Source organism: Hibiscus syriacus, unplaced genomic scaffold, assembly GCF_006381635.1.
Source record: "Hibiscus syriacus cultivar Baekdansim isolate YM2019G1 unplaced genomic scaffold, ASM638163v2 tig00113337_pilon, whole genome shotgun sequence".
Classification (NCBI taxonomy): domain Eukaryota; kingdom Viridiplantae; phylum Streptophyta; class Magnoliopsida; order Malvales; family Malvaceae; genus Hibiscus; species Hibiscus syriacus.
Genome location: NW_024063456.1, coordinates 830,609 through 848,180, shown reverse-complemented (window position 1 = coordinate 848,180; position 17,572 = coordinate 830,609). Strand labels below are relative to the sequence as shown.

Here is a 17,572-nt window from a genome sequence, read left to right as displayed (position 1 = left end):
GTTAAAGCACGGTTTAGATTCGTTATCTTAAATCCCAAAACACTCATCTTAATCCCATTTATTTACCATCCCTTCTAAGCAGGCCCTGCAGTAATTTTGAATCGAACAGAGGGGTATTTCTGGACCTTCAGTCTCGGAGAGGGTGATATGCCACGTGTTTCTTTCTGGACCCTCTTTTGCTTCGGCATATGGAAACCACTCAGATTTTTCCCGCTTTGGAGAAAATAAATAAAAAGAAAACTCCTGGGCAAATATCTGTTTATCCGTTCCAGCGTTGAGGGAGGACGTTGGTGCAGAGAGCTAAAAGCGGTGTCGTGTCATAGAGTTTTCGAGCTCTTGTTTTGAACTGAAATGGTATAATTTAGTTCTCTAAAATCAAGCTGATTGATTCTCTGTACAACTCGCACTTCAGCAATGGCTATCGGCGGTCTGGTTTCCAACCGGAGTTTCGGTTCTTTTATTGGTTCAGGTATTTATTTAATTCATTTTTCTTGGGGATTTAAACTTCCATCCCCACAAATTTTTTGCCCATGGTTACATTCTGTTAAACAGTCTCTTTGGTTTGAAGCTTACTTTGAATTGGATAAGAGAGCTTGGATTTCTTGGAATAACGAAGTTCGATGAAATTTAGTCGAAAATTTGATTGCATGCTGTATTACTATTCAATTTTGTATTTCAAAAGTGTGGATAAATGATGTTGCTATTTTGGATGATTTTATTTTACTGCTGAATTTGGTAACTAAGTGATAAATGGTTTCAATCGAGGGATGGGGAAAATATAAAATTCATTACTGGTCATAAGCTTTGGGGAAATCTCCTTGTCTTTCTAGGTCCCCCTAGACGTGTGTATTGTATGCAATACCTTGGGTTTTAATTAATTCGTTTCTTCCATTTGGAGATTTCCTCTTTAGGTTCATTGCAGTATCTCTGTAATTTGTAGTTTAACTGTGATAATGGCAGGTAAAGTATGTCGAGGGGAGCAAGCTGTCTCGCTTCACAGGGGAGACAGATCAGGCATTGCTTTTGTGCATGGGAACATGTTTTACCGAAAATTATGGGGTCAAAATGCCAATGGTTTTTTAACTGGATACACATGTGGCCAATTCCTCCGGAACACTGTCCATTTAGATGAGAACACTTTGTAACCTCTATCAATATCACCTAATGGCAGACGACTTATTTCTTCGATGTCACCGTGCCACTGTGATAAGTCTCACAAAGTTCATCCTCAACAAAGATGTAGACGAAGATTTGGATGCTATTCTCTTCAAAGTTCATTGCCTGGAGGTTGGCTCGAGCCAAGTGACAAGGATAGAATAGGAAAAAGGGGGACTTGCGCTTACTAGAAATCTGATGAGTTTGACATAACAGAAGTGAATGTGGACTCTTTGCCATCTGCAGATGGAACAACGAAGCTGTTCTAGTTGGGGGAGACATGCAGGAATCAGCCCCTATGTGGCAAAATTTTCCAAAGCGCTGGGTTATGGTGCTGCTTTGTTTTGCAGCATTCCTGTTATGCAATTTGGACCGTGTGAGTAGTTTTCTTCGTGAGCAGTAGCACTGCAATAATTTTCTATATGTGTGCTGACTGAGCTGTGTTCTATATATGCATTTTGCAGGTCAACATGAGCATTGCAATACTCCCCATGTCAAAAGAGTTTAACTGGAACAGTGCAACAGTTGGTTTGATTCAATCCTCTTTCTTCTGGGGCTACCTGCTCACTCAGGTCTGTTTCAAATTTATTAAAAATGCACAATTATTTGTTTCCATTGAGGATGTCCATATACCGGCATATAATGTGTTTACCTTCTAGTATTCTTGATGCATATTCTTTTTTTTCTTTTGAAAGAATTCCTGATGCATATTCAAATCTTCTACTTTGATCCTCAGCTAAACATGTATGTAGTTTTCAAATCAGTGTTTGCTGATACTAGAAATTCACCTATTTTGTTAATCTTATATTTTCTTTCAACATTCAGATTCTCGGAGGCATATGGGCTGATAAAATTGGTGGGAAGCTAGTCCTGGGCTTTGGAGTTATCTGGTGGTCGACAGCTACTATTTTGACACCTATTGCTGCAAGAATAGGACTTCCATTTTTGCTAATTGTGCGTGCTTTTATGGGAATTGGCGAGGTTGGTTGTGCTTTGCTTGCTAGTTTTTAATATCCTGTAGTGGCCTGTGATTAACTACCTACCTATGTCCAAAATTCACGTACTTAGTGAAGCAGCCTTCTCTTCCTGTGCAAACAGTCTAAGAAAGTTGAACTTGTTATATATTTTTTTATTGTTAATTAAATTATCAGTTGGAACAAGATGAAAGCATGAGAGGAAAAAGGTAAACTCTTCAACATTAATGGATTGGAGGTTTCTACTATTTTAACTCCATACGCATTAGAGATTTCAACAGTTCCCTACATTCCTAGAAAGAGAGTGCAAAGGAATAAGGATACTCATCTGATTGCACTATTTTCTTTGAAGGGTGTGGCTATGCCTGCAATGAACAACCTACTTTCAAAGTGGATTCCAGTGTCAGAGAGAAGTAGATCACTTGCACTTGTGTACAGTGGCATGTATCTTGGTTCTGTTTTTGGGCTGGCTTTCTCTCCTATCTTAATCAGCAAGTTTGGTTGGCCATCTGTATTTTACTCATTTGGCTCCCTTGGAGGCATCTGGTTTGCGTTATGGCTGAGAAAAGTGAGTTGCTGATTCCTTTAGCTTTTATTCAAAATATATCAAAAGAATCAACAGAAACCTCTACTCTTGGAACTCACCATTATTGCTAAAATATTTGGCTGCCAATGTTACATTTTCACAATGCACTCCGAACAAGTAGTTTTGGATATTCTTATAAAAGAAGTAACTGAAAATTCTTCCTGCACTTTTTCTGGTTGCTTCTCAGGCTTATAGCTCCCCAAAGGAAGACCCAGAGCTTAGTAAAGAGAAAAAACAACTAATCATGGGAGGCAGCATATCCAGGGAACCTGTCAAGGTCATTCCATGGCGATTAATATTGTCAAAAGCCCCTGTTTGGGCTCTCATAATTTCTCACTTCTGCCATAACTGGGGAACTTTTATTCTCTTGACATGGATGCCTACATACTACAATCAGATATTTGAAATATGCTCCAATGGAGAATGTCAACTCTACAATTGACATCGACTCCAATACATGCTTTTTCATTTGCTTCACTTTTTTGGCTTGCATTTGCGATATTCTTTTTCCGAATATCAGATATTGGCTCTGACTTGTATTAAGGTAAAGAGAATTAGCAGACTTTTCCAAGCACTTATTGTGTTGCTAGGTATCCAGCTTGAGTGTATACAGATCCCCACCCCTGTGCAGGCCTTGTTGCTACTGCAGTCTAGGCCTTGTTACTGATTATTAATTACTGAATTTCTCAATACCGTTGACCTTTTACAAATCCAAGCTAGCAGTCTGAAATTATTTACGAGTCTTGATTTTGCATTCTCATTTACTTTGATACCCAACATTATGGTGGTTCATACAGGTTTTGAAGTTCAATCTCACGGAATCTGGACTCCTCTGTGTATTGCCATGGTTGACTATGGCTGCCTTTGCAAATATAGGAGGATGGATCGCAGATACACTAGTGAGCAAAGGTCTTTCTGTAACATCAGTTCGTAAGGCAAGGATTGATTCTTTGGTTCTTAGAACTTGATTTATTTCAAAGGGTTATTAAATGCTTGCAAGTACGAACTTCTGGTAGATTGTTATTCTGGTTATATGTTATAGCCCGTCTGATTCTATTTAAATTCAATGCACATTTCATCTTTCCTGTAAGCGTCATTACCTCATGGTGCCACACGCTAGTGTGCAGCTTGTACCACATTAGAAATTTCAAAGGTTAACATGACCTATTGAGTGAACAGAATAGGACAGGACAGGACAGGACAGAATTAAGATGTGACCTTCGAAATGTGATGAAAAGAAATTTAGTAGTTCGGTAGAAGTGTTGGTTACATGATGGTAACACTACTCGATTCATATTCCTTTCATGTAATCCTTTCTGAAACCCTTTAATTGTGCAGATCATGCAATCGATAGGCTTTTTGGGGCCGGCCTTTTTCCTTACACAGCTAAGCCATGTCAAGACACCTGCTATGGCGGTGCTGTGGATGGCATGTAGTCAGGTATGATCTTGTTTTCTTTCAATTCACTTGAGCTTCGAATTGCTGCAACCTTACCTAGCTGTGATTTTGATCCATAAATGCCTTTTCCTTGACAGGGATCTGATGCGTTCTCTCAATCTGGTCTTTACTCCAATCACCAAGACATCGGCCCTCGATATGCTGTAAGTTTCTTTGGAGTAATACATTTAGGTGATGTCTTGTAAATATGATATCTCAGTTCTGCTCCCACTATGGTTGTGATATGTTTTTGTGAAATTTGAAAGATTGAAGCAATCTTTCCAACCGCTTAGAGATAAAATCAGGCCGGTGTTTTCTTCGTAGAGCTAGAACTAATATCAACAAATTGAATATTAAAGTTTTTACCAACCTCAAGCAAAATATCATTATTGAACCCTCCCCACCCCACTTTTTTGGATTCCTTAATGGAGAGTGCTTCTTGTTTCAAATGTCATTATTCTTTTTCTGAAAGCAAGTTTTTTGCATCAATCACAGGGAGTTCTATTAGGACTTTCAAACACAGCCGGAGTGCTGGCTGGTGTGTTTGGTACTGCTGCTACCGGTTACATACTCCAACGAGGTATGACCAAACCTATGCACAGAATAATTACCATGATGAATTTTTTCTCGGATACCTCTATCGAGTTTATTATCACATATGTAAATTTCACCCCGGCAGGTTCCTGGGATGATGTGTTTAAGGTGTCAGTTGTACTGTACATCATAGGCACATTAGTCTGGAACTTACTTTCAACGGGAGAGAAAGTTCTGGAATAAGAAAATGTAAAAATGCATACGAAAAAGCAAGGAAGCCGGCATAACATAACGGAAAAGATGACGACTTCTGAGTAATAGAAGGAAGCAGACACGCCAGGGTGAATGGAACAAACCCTGCTGAGAACAACAGAGTGCGGTATTTAAAAACATTGTACCTACATGCTAGGCCCTCCTACTTCAATCAGCATTTTGATTTGTCTGGAAAATAGTGTATTTTTCAGGCCAAAGATCCTTGTTTAATTTCATTTTTCTAGTGTAGCTACGCCTACGCATGCTTCACAAAAAAATGGACTTAATGTTCTGACATTGCATTTATGAATTAATGATAAAGTTGATATTTTTTTAACATAAACAAATTAAATTGAACTGTAAACTCAATTCTCAAAATATATTTTTTTAAGTAGAATCAATCATCCAAACATAATTACAACACGATTTATCAGAGTTTCTCATAAATTATCAATGCTTAAACTTGATTGTATCTGCCGATTGATCAAATTATTTGGATTAAGATGTGCAAAGAACAGACAGTGATTGTGAATATCCAGATAACACGAAGTCAATCTAGCTTTTAATAATGAAATAACAATGTCAACGCCTCAGATGCTGTTCGTGCAATTAAATTAATCAATCTTTAACGTGCCCAAAAGCGAGGATAGAATTTCCAGCCAGTTACAGTTCTTCATTCACATGCTCATCAATCTCTTCCTTCTTCTTCGATTGCCGGAGTTTCTCAGCCACCACCTCTATCGGCGGATCTCCAGGTCTTCTGAAAACTTGATCCCCAATCTTTATCTCGTACGCCTCATCCTGACTCAATATGAATTCCTTCAACTGCAATTACAAAACATAGAAAATTTCCCACTGAATAAAAACAACAAATTTCGCAGCTGCAAAAGGAATCATTGCGAGCTAACCTCTAATACTTTGTGCCCTTCTTCCACGTTGAACATAACAGTGCCTAAATCGATGCCCATGAATTTCACCCCGAGCGCTCCCGTCCTCAGGAGTTGGGTCCATTTAACAGCTAATTCAGCTACCGTGTTCTGAAACCAAAATTTCCCAATTCAAAATTAATTACCCAATCAAAGAAACTGAAAGAAATCGTTAAAAAAAAACCTTATCTCGAGGAATCCCTAAGCGGAGCTTAACGAAGCCAAAAGCAGGGCCTGTCTGGCGCTTCGTGACTTCTTCCTGAATCTGGGAAAGGTCCATGTTGTCGAAATCAGGTGGAGGATCGAATCATCGGAGGATTTCTTTTGACCCCATTCTTTCCAGGCTTCATCCTCTTCATTGTCAACGACGTCGTCGAGATCGTCGGTAATGTGAATCTTTCGCTTGCCTCCCTCCACTCCGATTTGGGATAGAAGAAGGGGCGAAATTATAAGCAGCAGCAGAAGAAGAATTGAGTGATTATTCTTCATGTTGGAAAGGTTTGGAGTGGAATGGATTTTGCTGCTTTACTACGATTGCGATGGATCGATGTTTGAGTGGGCTACTTAATCATTCTGCTTTCCTTTTAATCGGGCTTTTAATATTAGGATAAACTACATCCATGGTAATTTATGTTTGATTAAGTTTTGACTTTTGTCCACTGTTATTTTAAAACTAATAATTTAGTCACTAACGTTTATAATAAATCGGTTGCACAATGATAACAATGTTATTAGAGATGACAAAATACTGATGTGACATATTAAATGGCTGATTTGAAAATTATATTACCACAAACCGACTTCTACAGTGATCGATTAAAAATTGTATTATCATATGAGATCATCTTTTACATCGATTAATCACTTTTCTCTTCCTTAAAATCATGATTTATCTATTTGATTTTCAAATTATCTTTTGCAACTTAAAAAAATAATGAGAAATAAAATTTGGGAAAAGATGATAAGCTTCCAAATTAAAATAAAAGTTTAAATATAAAATAAATGTATAAATTATACCGTTTTTCACGAATAAGTACCTAAAGTATTTTTTTACTTATCTTGATGCATAATTTTACAAACGTTATTTTAGTGTTTTGGCCGTCAATAGCGTTAACTTACTCTGTTAAGTCACATGTGTTATAATCTAATAATTTTAGAAATTTATTTTAAAAAAACTTAATAATATTTTGTTTTCGAAAAACCCTCATTTTTTTCTAAAATACCAAAAGAACCCAAAACTTCAAAAATCTCTATTCTAGTCTCATCTACTCCAACTGTTGGTCATCTCCGATCACTCATTTGTTGACAACTAGCCACCCATACGTCGATGACCAATCAATGATCGATCACAACCCTTACTATCATCTCAAAACCCAAAATTCTCAAACCCTTAAATTTAAATCCTCAATCCTTAAAATCCAAAATATTCAATCCTTAAATTCCTTTAGTCGCTCGTGATGATCGATCATTTAACCGACTGTGACAACCAGTCAATTGGCCGGTCATTTGGCTATGGAAATGCCATGGAAGCAGGGAGAGAGAGAAGCAAGGGAAGAGGGGTGGGACGCGGGTAGTGAAAAGGTCTTTTTTTTAAAGTTAATTTAAGTTATTTTTTAATAATATTTTTATTTTTTAAGAAAAATAAAAATTCCAAAATTCCAAAATTATCACACGTGTTATTTAACGGAGTAAATTAACACCATTTACGAACCAAGCATCTAAAATGATAATATTTATAATGTTAGGCAACGGGATAAATAAAAAAATACTTTAGACACTTATTCGTAGGGGTGTTCATTACTTGGTTAAAATCGAATTAGCAGACTAAATCGAAAATTCAGTCGGTTAATCGGTCGGTTAATTTTGGGCTAGATCGGTTAACGGTTAACGTTTTTTTTCCAAGTATTGGTTTTGATTAATTCGGCTCGAAATCGATTAATTAACCGAACAAACTCAAATTATTAAATATATATAGTTTAGCTTTAGGGTTGTTTAAACTCAATTTTAACCAAATTAACCACCCCAATTAACTTAATAAACCAAAAATGTTAAATATTAAATATATAATATATATTATTTATAAATTTCGATTAATTTTGTTAACTGATCAATTAATCAAACTTAATTCAGTTCGATAAAGTTTTTTTTTTTGAAAAAAAAAATCGATTCATTTAACAATTAATGGGGAAAAACTCGATTAATGAAATTTAAATAATTCAGTTCAATCCGTTAACTGAATTGCCCGTTTGAACACCCCACTTATTCGTCAAAAGCAGTATAGTATGTGAACTTATTTTATATTTAAGCATAAAATAAATTAGAACTAGTTGCTTGAGCTTTCAAGGTCTAAAACTTCATCCTCAATATAGCTTCGTACTACCTTTATAAAGGAATGATGAGCTTTTCTTTAAGTTCTAGAAAAAATAAAAATTGATGACCATTTTAAATTTAAATATATAGTTTTAAGGATGGGTGATAGGTTACAGATGCGGAAGAGTTCGACGAAAGTGGGGTGATGGCAACGTGGAGGCTGTCGAGTCGGATCAATTCTAGGGCTAATTGGGCTGTAGGCCTGAGTGGTGAGTGTTTTGGAGCCTACCGAACATTGGCCTATGACTCTGTTCTGTGTGGTGTATGGACCTGATTTAGACAAAATCATGATGGGAGAAAAAAAATAAATTAAAAACAATCTTATATCTATCTTCTTCTCTCCATTTTCATTTTTTATCTTACCACGCAAAATCTGGCTTGTATTTTTTTTGGTCAAAGAAAAGTAATTGGCGAAAAAAAGACTAGGTTATTGTATCACATCCAAAAGCCCAAAAACGTAAAATGCAAGTCATTTCCATACACTTCCACTACTGTGTTTTCTTTTCATTTTTTGGTTTCCAAGAAAACTCACCGAAGAAATGGATTCCAAAATGCCTGTATTTGGTCGATGTTAACAGTTTGAGAAGGAAAAAAAATGAACAAGAATATACCTCAAAAACTGAAAGAAGCATGCACCGAGGTTGCCCGAGACCAGAGGTGTCATCAATGTTTCTACCCCCTTCAAAACAAAATTGGGCCACCAAAACTTTCACTCATCAAAAGGTAGACCCGGAGGAACGTCTTCTAATTGAAACCTCGAAAGAACTAGCCGAAAACCTTTGCATCTTTGTCGATGGATTCCATATTTACTTGGAAGAGTATCTTGATTTTTTCTGCGACTTCTTCGGGGAAATCAAGAATGTGCTAGGCTTAGTTACTTCCTGTCTGATGCCTTCACCAACTGATTCAAATTCAGGTTCATCGTCGCTGTCGATGTTGCTCGGAGTGACTCGATTCTGATATGCTCTACGCTGCAAAAGGAAGACATTGTAATAATAGCAAACAAGTTCTTCCCTGCTTTTTTTGCGAAAGTGCTTGCGGATCTCATCCCAAAAACATTTTTGTAGTGATGAAGGATTCGACTTCACTATAGAAGAAAACATCTTCTGTTCTTCCTTACTCCAAGCAGATCCAACATCTTCACCCATCTTATCAAATTTCCACTTGTAGAAAGCTGAACCCAGCTCAAGCTTCACCTTCGATCTTTTCTCAGCAACATGAAATTTTACACATTCCACAGAACCTTGATTGCGACAGCCGCATGAATCTTGTCTTCCCTTCCCAATCCGGTCCCTTTCAATCAGAAACCTCGGTTCCTTTTTCTCCAATGGCCAAAAACGAGTCCCCACCCATTTTGCATCACTTTCTGAAGCTACACCTGTCCATGCTGGTACCTCGGCTTGAAAATGCGGCCCAATAGGAACTGGATTGACAACATCCCAGTTGAAAACCGAACCTGGCATCACAGAGTCACAAGTTCCATGTAACTGTTTGTCAATCCCAGTTATAGGACCATCCAATCCCTTCGATGGCAAACTCCCAAAATTGAGCTTCTTCGTGCAACTCGACCTTTCTCTGAGTTTGTACGCTATGTTTGTGTTATCATCATACATGCATGGATGAATCTTCTGAGATTTCTACAAAAGTATGAACAGAACATAATGCAATTATTATAACGTACACAAAAAGGAAAAGAAAAACACAGAGGCATATCATGAAATAACATTAAATCATCTGGATTCTTTGAAATAAAAACCGGAATTGTGCTACACGGCATGTTAATAATGCTTGCCCTTTAGAAAAATGATAACAACTCGGATCAAAATTCAATTCGTTCAACACATCAGTACTTTTTTTAATCCTTTTTTGCATCATAATTCACACTACTTGAGCATATTAGGTAACCCTATATGTTTTCATTCTTCAAGAAAAAACAATAATATATATCAAGCATATATATAGTTACATGCCGTGAAACAGATTAAATATAGAAGCCTCTAAACCACAATGAAAATAATTTCTTTTCCACCACAATGGTTCTGCTCATGGATCTATTAAGTCATTACATCTATTTAAGATATCTTGAGGTTTCCAATAAATTATTTTTATGCTGGTATTCTTTGATAATATACAGTGCCATGTGAACTAGTTGACGCATTGGAAATTTAGACTACAAGTAAAGGACATGTAATAACTAAGACATGCAATGACCTTCCACTTGAATTAATGACTTCTAAATACCTGCCATTTTGATTGGTCAGAACTTGACTGATCACCCTTTCGGAGAAAGGCAGCTTCTCGAAACAATAAAATCTGCTTCCACAATTCCTCACTGCCAGAAGACTTCCACTTTGAGCTCTCCGGTAATGAACCAATCACCGGATCACATGGACACTTCGCAACCTCTATAACCCAATCAAGCATTCCCCATGTAGAATCCCGCTTCCTCTTATGGGATGATTTTTTTTCCTTGGTGTCATTTGAATCTAACGTCACATGATCAGCACCGTGTGAGCATTTCTTACACTCAACAGAATCCTCCATAACAGCACTCTTAGCCTCATCCTCGTTACACATTTTCTCAAGGGCAGATGAGTTGCCCGCACTTTTCTCCAAATCTGAAGGTGTATCCACATATTCATCAACATTAATGCACTTTTTTCCACCATCTGAATCAACCACCACACTCTTTGAGTCATCATTATTCCGTAACTTTTCAATTTCCTCATAATCCAAAAACTCCTTTGTTGAATCAATATGCATAGATTCTTCACCATGTATACATTTCTCTCCTCCATCTGACCCTGCCACTGTACTTTCTTCCACCAGAGAAAACTCCACAACTTTCTTTGATTCCAATAAAAACTTTTTAAGCTCTGCTCCCATCTCCAGCAAATGATCACTATAATGTGATTCACTCTCCAAGTCCTCTCTTTGAACAAATCTCTCCAACCATCTCTCTAATGAAACTAAGTACTTAACATAAACAAACTTCACCAGCGACGCTACATTCAAACCCAACCCGGATTCCGCTGCAACCGAATCCCATAATCCACTTTCCGAGACAGCATTGTATCCACCTTTCTCTCTTACAACTAAGAAAAGCTTAAGCCAGTCCACAGGCTGCCCATCTTCAGGCATTGCAGGGAGAGAGCAAACACAACCTTGAGAACAGATCTCTTTTAGAAAGAGCCCAAGAAACTTGTTAAACCAGAAACTAAACTTATCAGGTTCAGATTTCAAGAATGACCCCTCAGAAAATGAATCCAAATCAATGGAAGGACTTGCCGGATCTTGTTTTTCTGGGTTTTTCTTGCAATCTACTGAAGATCCGTCGGCTACACTCGATAATCCTGTCATTGGTTTCGAACTCAAACCCTAAAAAAGTAAATATCAACTTATCCGTATGAACTTTCATTATTACAAAACAAACAAAAACGAGTCGGGACCAAAATGAAAAACAAATATAAAAAAATAATTTTGTGTTAACTAAGATAGAACCAAAAAAAACAGTAGCCATTACAAATCTGGATCATTTTTGGCGGGAATCTAGGGTTTTGATTTGAGTTTTTTCGGGTTTTAGCATTCAAAGAATTTTTTCCCCCTTAAACACTAACCAACAAATGTAAAATCTAACACAGGAGAAAAAGAAAGCATACCATAAATCTCCCCCTTTTTCGTTGGGGTCTGAAACGGAAGGGTTCCGATGAGACTCTTCTCTTTGCGTTGGCTTTTCTTTTTATTTTCGCTTTGCCCCTTCGTTTTTGCCTTAATACCACTTTTTCACCCTTGCCTTTTGAGTTATTTGCTTAGCCCCACTTTGCCTTTGGAGAGTAGGAAAAAAGAAAAGGAGTGCAAGGGTCAAGTGAAGTAAGGAGATTCAAAAATATTTGTCCCAACCATCAAATTTATATTGTCATCATGTTTGGTTGAACCTAGGTTAATTATTAACCATGGGTTTGGGTTGGAACATTTAGTATGGTTAAATAAAGGGTATTTTAGGAATTTAATTAACCTTTTATTTTCAATTGGCATGAACTTGAATTTGGGGTTTTTTTTCAAGGTTCAATAATTTTACAATCATCCTTTAAAATATAAATATGAAATTTGTTGCTTTATAAATATTAGATGAATACATAAATTTGAAAGATAAAAATGAAGGTTATATTTATACATATTTCATAACATAAATTAATTTTGAAATTTAAACTCATCTTTTAAAATTCAAATCTTCAAATATAATTGATAGCTGACATCATTAATTTTAGTGTTGGTTGTCGATGTCGGTATTTTCTTATTTTTCTTTTTTTTTGTATTACATATTTATTTATCCTTTGTATTTTTTAACTTTTAACAATTCTACTTTTATGACACGTTTTTTTCACTATCTTTTGATATGTTTTCGGTCTTTTTTTAGTAGTTTAGTTGTTTCTTTTCGCTTATCTTTTTCTCAATGTTAGATTCGAAGTCATCTTGACTGATAAAGAGGGCGCTTATTTGTTACTTTGTTGATATTTCTTTCTTTGGATCCTCATGTGAGATTTAGATACACGCTTGTAGATAATTTTCTAACGTTGCTTGGCTTGATTTTCGGTTTGTTAGTGCTATTTAGTAGTTTGATCTCATTTTGTGGTTCGTTTGTCAATACAATCAAATTTGTTCGTATCTATATTTTGTTCGATTTTTTTTAGATTTTTCAATCTTTTCCTTGTATGTTCCTTTTATAATCTCAATTAGCTAGTTTTTGTTGGAAAAGTTGTAATAAGTTGGAAACTTTGAGGCATATTTTCTAAGGGTAAATGTGGAGATTTGAATAATGAATTTACTTATTCATATTCTACTCCATGAGATCTTTATAACGGTAATTTATATGTTCAAAACGGTTTAGTATTGAATGAGAAGTTGATGCTCAAAATAAGGTACATGTGAATTGTGTTATGTAAATAAAATGGGAAAACTCATATCCCACATTGGAGGGATAACAAGTATGGGAATAATTTATATACACCAAACCTGTTTTCAATTATTGAATAACTTGAATTAAAATTGTACATTATGCCCAAGTGCAAATTGGTGCAAATTCAAGATTTGATATGTTTGATTGGACTAATTGAGCCCTTTTTAGGGGCTTGTTAGATATTTTATATAAATTAAATATTTTTCTTAAATGTGACGTATTTTTTTAATATTCTGAATTAAAAATGATTGCTATATGATTTCTTTTAATTTTATATTAATATGATATATCTTGTAGTTCACGAACATATTCTATTAAATGTTGTACTAATTGATTAATTCAAATTTATTTGGATACTCATTAATGACCTTATTTTTCAGAATATATTTTTCCAATTCTTCTCATATGAGAAACTCTATAAATACCGTGTAAACCTACTAGGTTAAACACAATTCAAATAACTCAAAATTAATTCAAAAATTTTTCTCTAATTTTTTGGTGATAAACAAAGACAATAAATAGTTTGTGATCTCTGTAGCACTGCACAACTGTAGCTCATCATCTAATTGTTGTATCCTAGGAGACAAACGACCAATGATCTAAGCATTATAGGAGTGGCCAAATATTTGTCTCAAGGAAACTGCGTAGCTACAGACCTTAACTCATTCCCAATCGTGTATTTTTTCTATATTATTTTCAAGCGACATGAATGTTCGAACTGATCGAGCCCTTCGAGGGCTTGTCAAATAGTTTATATAAATTAAATATTTTTATTAAATGTGACATTTTTTAATATTATGAATTAAAAATGATATTATATGATTTCTTTTAATTCAAATATTAATATAATATATCTTGTTGTTCACAAATATATTCTATTAAATGCGATACTCATTGATTACTTCCAAATTTATTCAGATACTCATTAATGACCTTACTTTTCATAATAGATTTTTTCAATTCTTCTCCCATGAGAAACTCTATAAATACAATGTAAATACAATTCAAATAACTCAAAACCAATTCAAAAGTTTTTTTTCTCTAATTTTTCTGTGATAGACAAATATAATAAATAACTCGTGATCTCTGTAGCACTACAACTGTAGCTCATCATTTAATTGTTGTATCTTGAGAGATAGATGACCAATGATCTTAAACACTATATGAGTAGCCGAAAATCCGTCTTAAGGAAACTGCATAGCTGCCGGCCTTAACTCGATTATAATAGTATATTTATTTTTATATTATTTTAAATTATTTAATAAGATTTCTTTTTTCCTTTTATTTTGATCGTCTCAAATTATTATATCTTCTAATAATCTTAAGACAATTTTTTATATTCTAGACTATTGATGAAATAAGCATAAAAAGTGTAGTTGCTATTGATATTGTGTACGAATCCTGTTCAATATATACATATGATTAGCTTGTTTGTTCTTACTAGGAGATCATTCCGTTGGGACAAGTTGGGGGAACGCCATCTCTATGCTAATATACTTTCGTTGGCTCAAAATATTTGCCCTTATATGCAATTGTTTGGGCAAGTGTACGATAGAGGTGTTTAAAAAAAATCTAAAATCATCGTAATTGTTATATTTAACAGATTAATTAATTAAACTGTTAATATTAAATGATTTCAATTAATCGAACAGTTAAAAATGATTGTTAACGGCTAAGGTTACGATTATGAATTTTGATAAACTGTAATCAACAGTTAACCGTTAATAAATTAAATTTATAATTAAATTTATAATTTATTATATTTTTATACAAATAAATTAATATATTTTTATTTTTTATAATTTATATATATATATTTAATAAAATTTGTAAATAAATAATTTAATATATATATATATATATATATCATTTTTGATTTCTTATTTCTTTAAAAATATAGAAACATACTTACACCAATACAATTATGTGTTTATTGTTAGGTACTAAGATATTTTGAGATGTATATAATTACATCGGTGTAAGTATATGTTAAGTACTATATTTTTTTATTTTATTCAATTACATCGATGTAAATATGTGTTAAATTATATACTTTTTTGTAGTATGAATTGTGAAAAAAATTGATAAATAATTGTAATAGGTTAACCATAGGTTAACTTGTAACCGAACCATTAATAACGGTTAACCGATCGTTTAGGCTAAATTTTACGGTTAACCATCTATGAACAACCCTGGTATACGATGAGGGTGCCTCCACGCCAGGGTTTGAATTGCACAAAGTTTATAAAACTTGAATCCTTTGGTATCAACTATTTCTTTTTATTTTTTATTCAATTATGAATTTTTTTAATATTATCGTTAATATTTTACTGGTTCATTTTGGATTAGATTTTTTTTATTAAGACAATTCTATCTTCTACCTTTCTAAAAAAAATTAGATGATTCAAAAATTTTAGTGAATTTGAGAATGCAAATAAATTCATTTTTGAGATTTATTATGTCGTTTTAACGAGTTTGTTTAATCTCAAAAGTGGACAAATCTATTTAATAGGAATTGTTGTTAAAGTAACAATGGTTACTATTTTGTTTCAAAATGTTGATTATGTTTGGTAACAAAATCGAAAATAAATAATATGTGATTCTTTGTCTATGGATTTTCTTTCGTATGTGGTTGTTGCCCATAAATGTAGGTAAATTATATAATCAATATGATTCTTTCTATGTTATGGTATTATTTGATAATATCATTAGAGTAAGATTTGACACATAAAAGTGTTTGTTAATCATGATATTATTCATGTTATTATTGTTATGATATTATTACCATATAACTTTTGACCTTTTAATATGAAATATTAAATATATAAAGAATATTTATAATAATTATTAAATGTTATAATAATGATTGATTGTGTTTTAGAAACATTGTAAATTTTATTATAGTACTAATAATATATTTTGAGAAATTTTGTAGATACAAACGGATTCGGAGTTTAGTCAAAGACTTTTGATTATTGAGTTGCTAAAATTAAAGGATAAATTTCTTTTGATTATTGAATTGTAAAAATTAAAGGATTAGTTCCTTTCGATTATTGAGTTGCTAAAATTAAATGTTTAATTCCTTTTGATGTCTGTTTGTTAAACAAAACAGGGTTGTCGTGATATATTTGTTTCAGGTTTTAGTCCTACTAATCTCGTCATTTAACATAATATATAGACTTAAAAAAGAAAAGAAATCACTGAATTTGTTTCATCAGTAGACTCTTGCGTTGGTTTTAACTTTGTAAGGAAAATAAATTGTTGATTTTTTTTAGAGTCGTGCATGATTGTATCTTTTAAAAGGAAATAAATAGTTTAATTTATTTTCCTAAGAATCTTATATGGTTATAGTTTTTTTAACAATGACAACTGAATTTCATTAATAAAAATAGAGGAATCAAAATTACAATGCATCTAAAGTGAAAATTGGGGACAATAGTTATCAAAAACTCATACATAGAAATTAAAATATTAAATTCAAATATACGAAGAGAATGAAACCTTCCAAACATCAAAAAATCCAGTAACCTTCATAAAACTCTTTGTCTATGTTGAACGAGATGCTTTATGATGTAATAAAAGAAATAAATCAATGCATTTATTTTTCTTATTTTGTAAAAGAAAATAAAATATTGTTATATATTTGCTAAAGAGCAAAAGTGAAGCTATATTGAAATTTATTCTCTATAAACTCAAAGTTGAAAACCAACTTAATAAAAATATTAAGATGGTAAAAATTGATTATGATTGTGAATAAATTGAACCATTAATTGGTCAATAGTGTGCACAACATTATATTATTCATAAAGTGACACAATCATACTCTCATAATTAAATGGAGTAGCAAAAAATAAGAATTAAATCTTAAATGGAAATGATGAACGCAAAGCTAAGAAGTTCTGAGTTATCACATAACATGTAGGGGAAGTTGTTTTTCAATCGACTACCTTTTAAATAAGATTCTCAGGGGAAAAAAAGGACAAGACATCATATGAGTTATTCTCATATGGAAATGTAGAAAATCTTCCTACAATGGCTTAAAGATGTAAGGTATCCTGTAAATATGTTTAATGTAAAAAACGAGAAGATAAACATGCTCTTATAAGAGAACAATAATTTCAATATTAGACATGTTTTGATTTGAAGTTCAATTTTAAATTAAGCTAAATTAATAATCTTGATTTATTGCCCAAAACATATTTAGCTAAATTAATAATCTTGATTTATTGCCCAAAACATATTTAATTAAAAGTTTAAAGCCAAATTATTAGCTAATTTCTAGATTCAATGACTAAATAAAAAAGAATAAAAATTATAAGGCATAATTACTAACCAAAATTATGCATTGAGGACCTAATTGAGAGGAATCAAAATTATAAGG

General features: G+C 33.4%; 1 protein-coding gene and 2 pseudogenes across 2 annotated transcripts; 1 reads left to right on the top strand and 2 right to left on the bottom strand.

Moving 5' to 3' along the window:
- The first annotated feature begins 246 nt into the window (after positions 1-246).
- Positions 247-4,936, top strand: LOC120186197 (annotated as a pseudogene).
- A 487-nt stretch (positions 4,937-5,423) lies between these two features.
- LOC120186198 lies at positions 5,424-7,711 on the bottom strand (annotated as a pseudogene).
- A 1,056-nt stretch (positions 7,712-8,767) lies between these two features.
- On the bottom strand, positions 8,768-12,094 carry LOC120186267 (AT-rich interactive domain-containing protein 1-like). Of its 2 annotated transcripts, none has more exons than XM_039190250.1 (3): positions 11,894-12,094; positions 10,476-11,612; positions 8,768-9,871 (listed from the first exon to the last, which is right to left on the bottom strand). In XM_039190250.1, the coding sequence occupies exons 1-3, from the start codon at positions 11,894-11,896 to the stop codon at positions 9,041-9,043; spliced, it is 1,971 nt and encodes a 656-aa protein (XP_039046181.1). In that variant the 5' UTR covers positions 11,897-12,094; the 3' UTR covers positions 8,768-9,040. The 2 variants fall into 2 exon arrangements, with proteins under 2 accessions (XP_039046181.1, XP_039046182.1); XM_039190251.1 differs by having other exon boundaries at positions 8,768-9,862.
- Between the last annotated feature and the right edge of the window lie 5,478 nt (positions 12,095-17,572).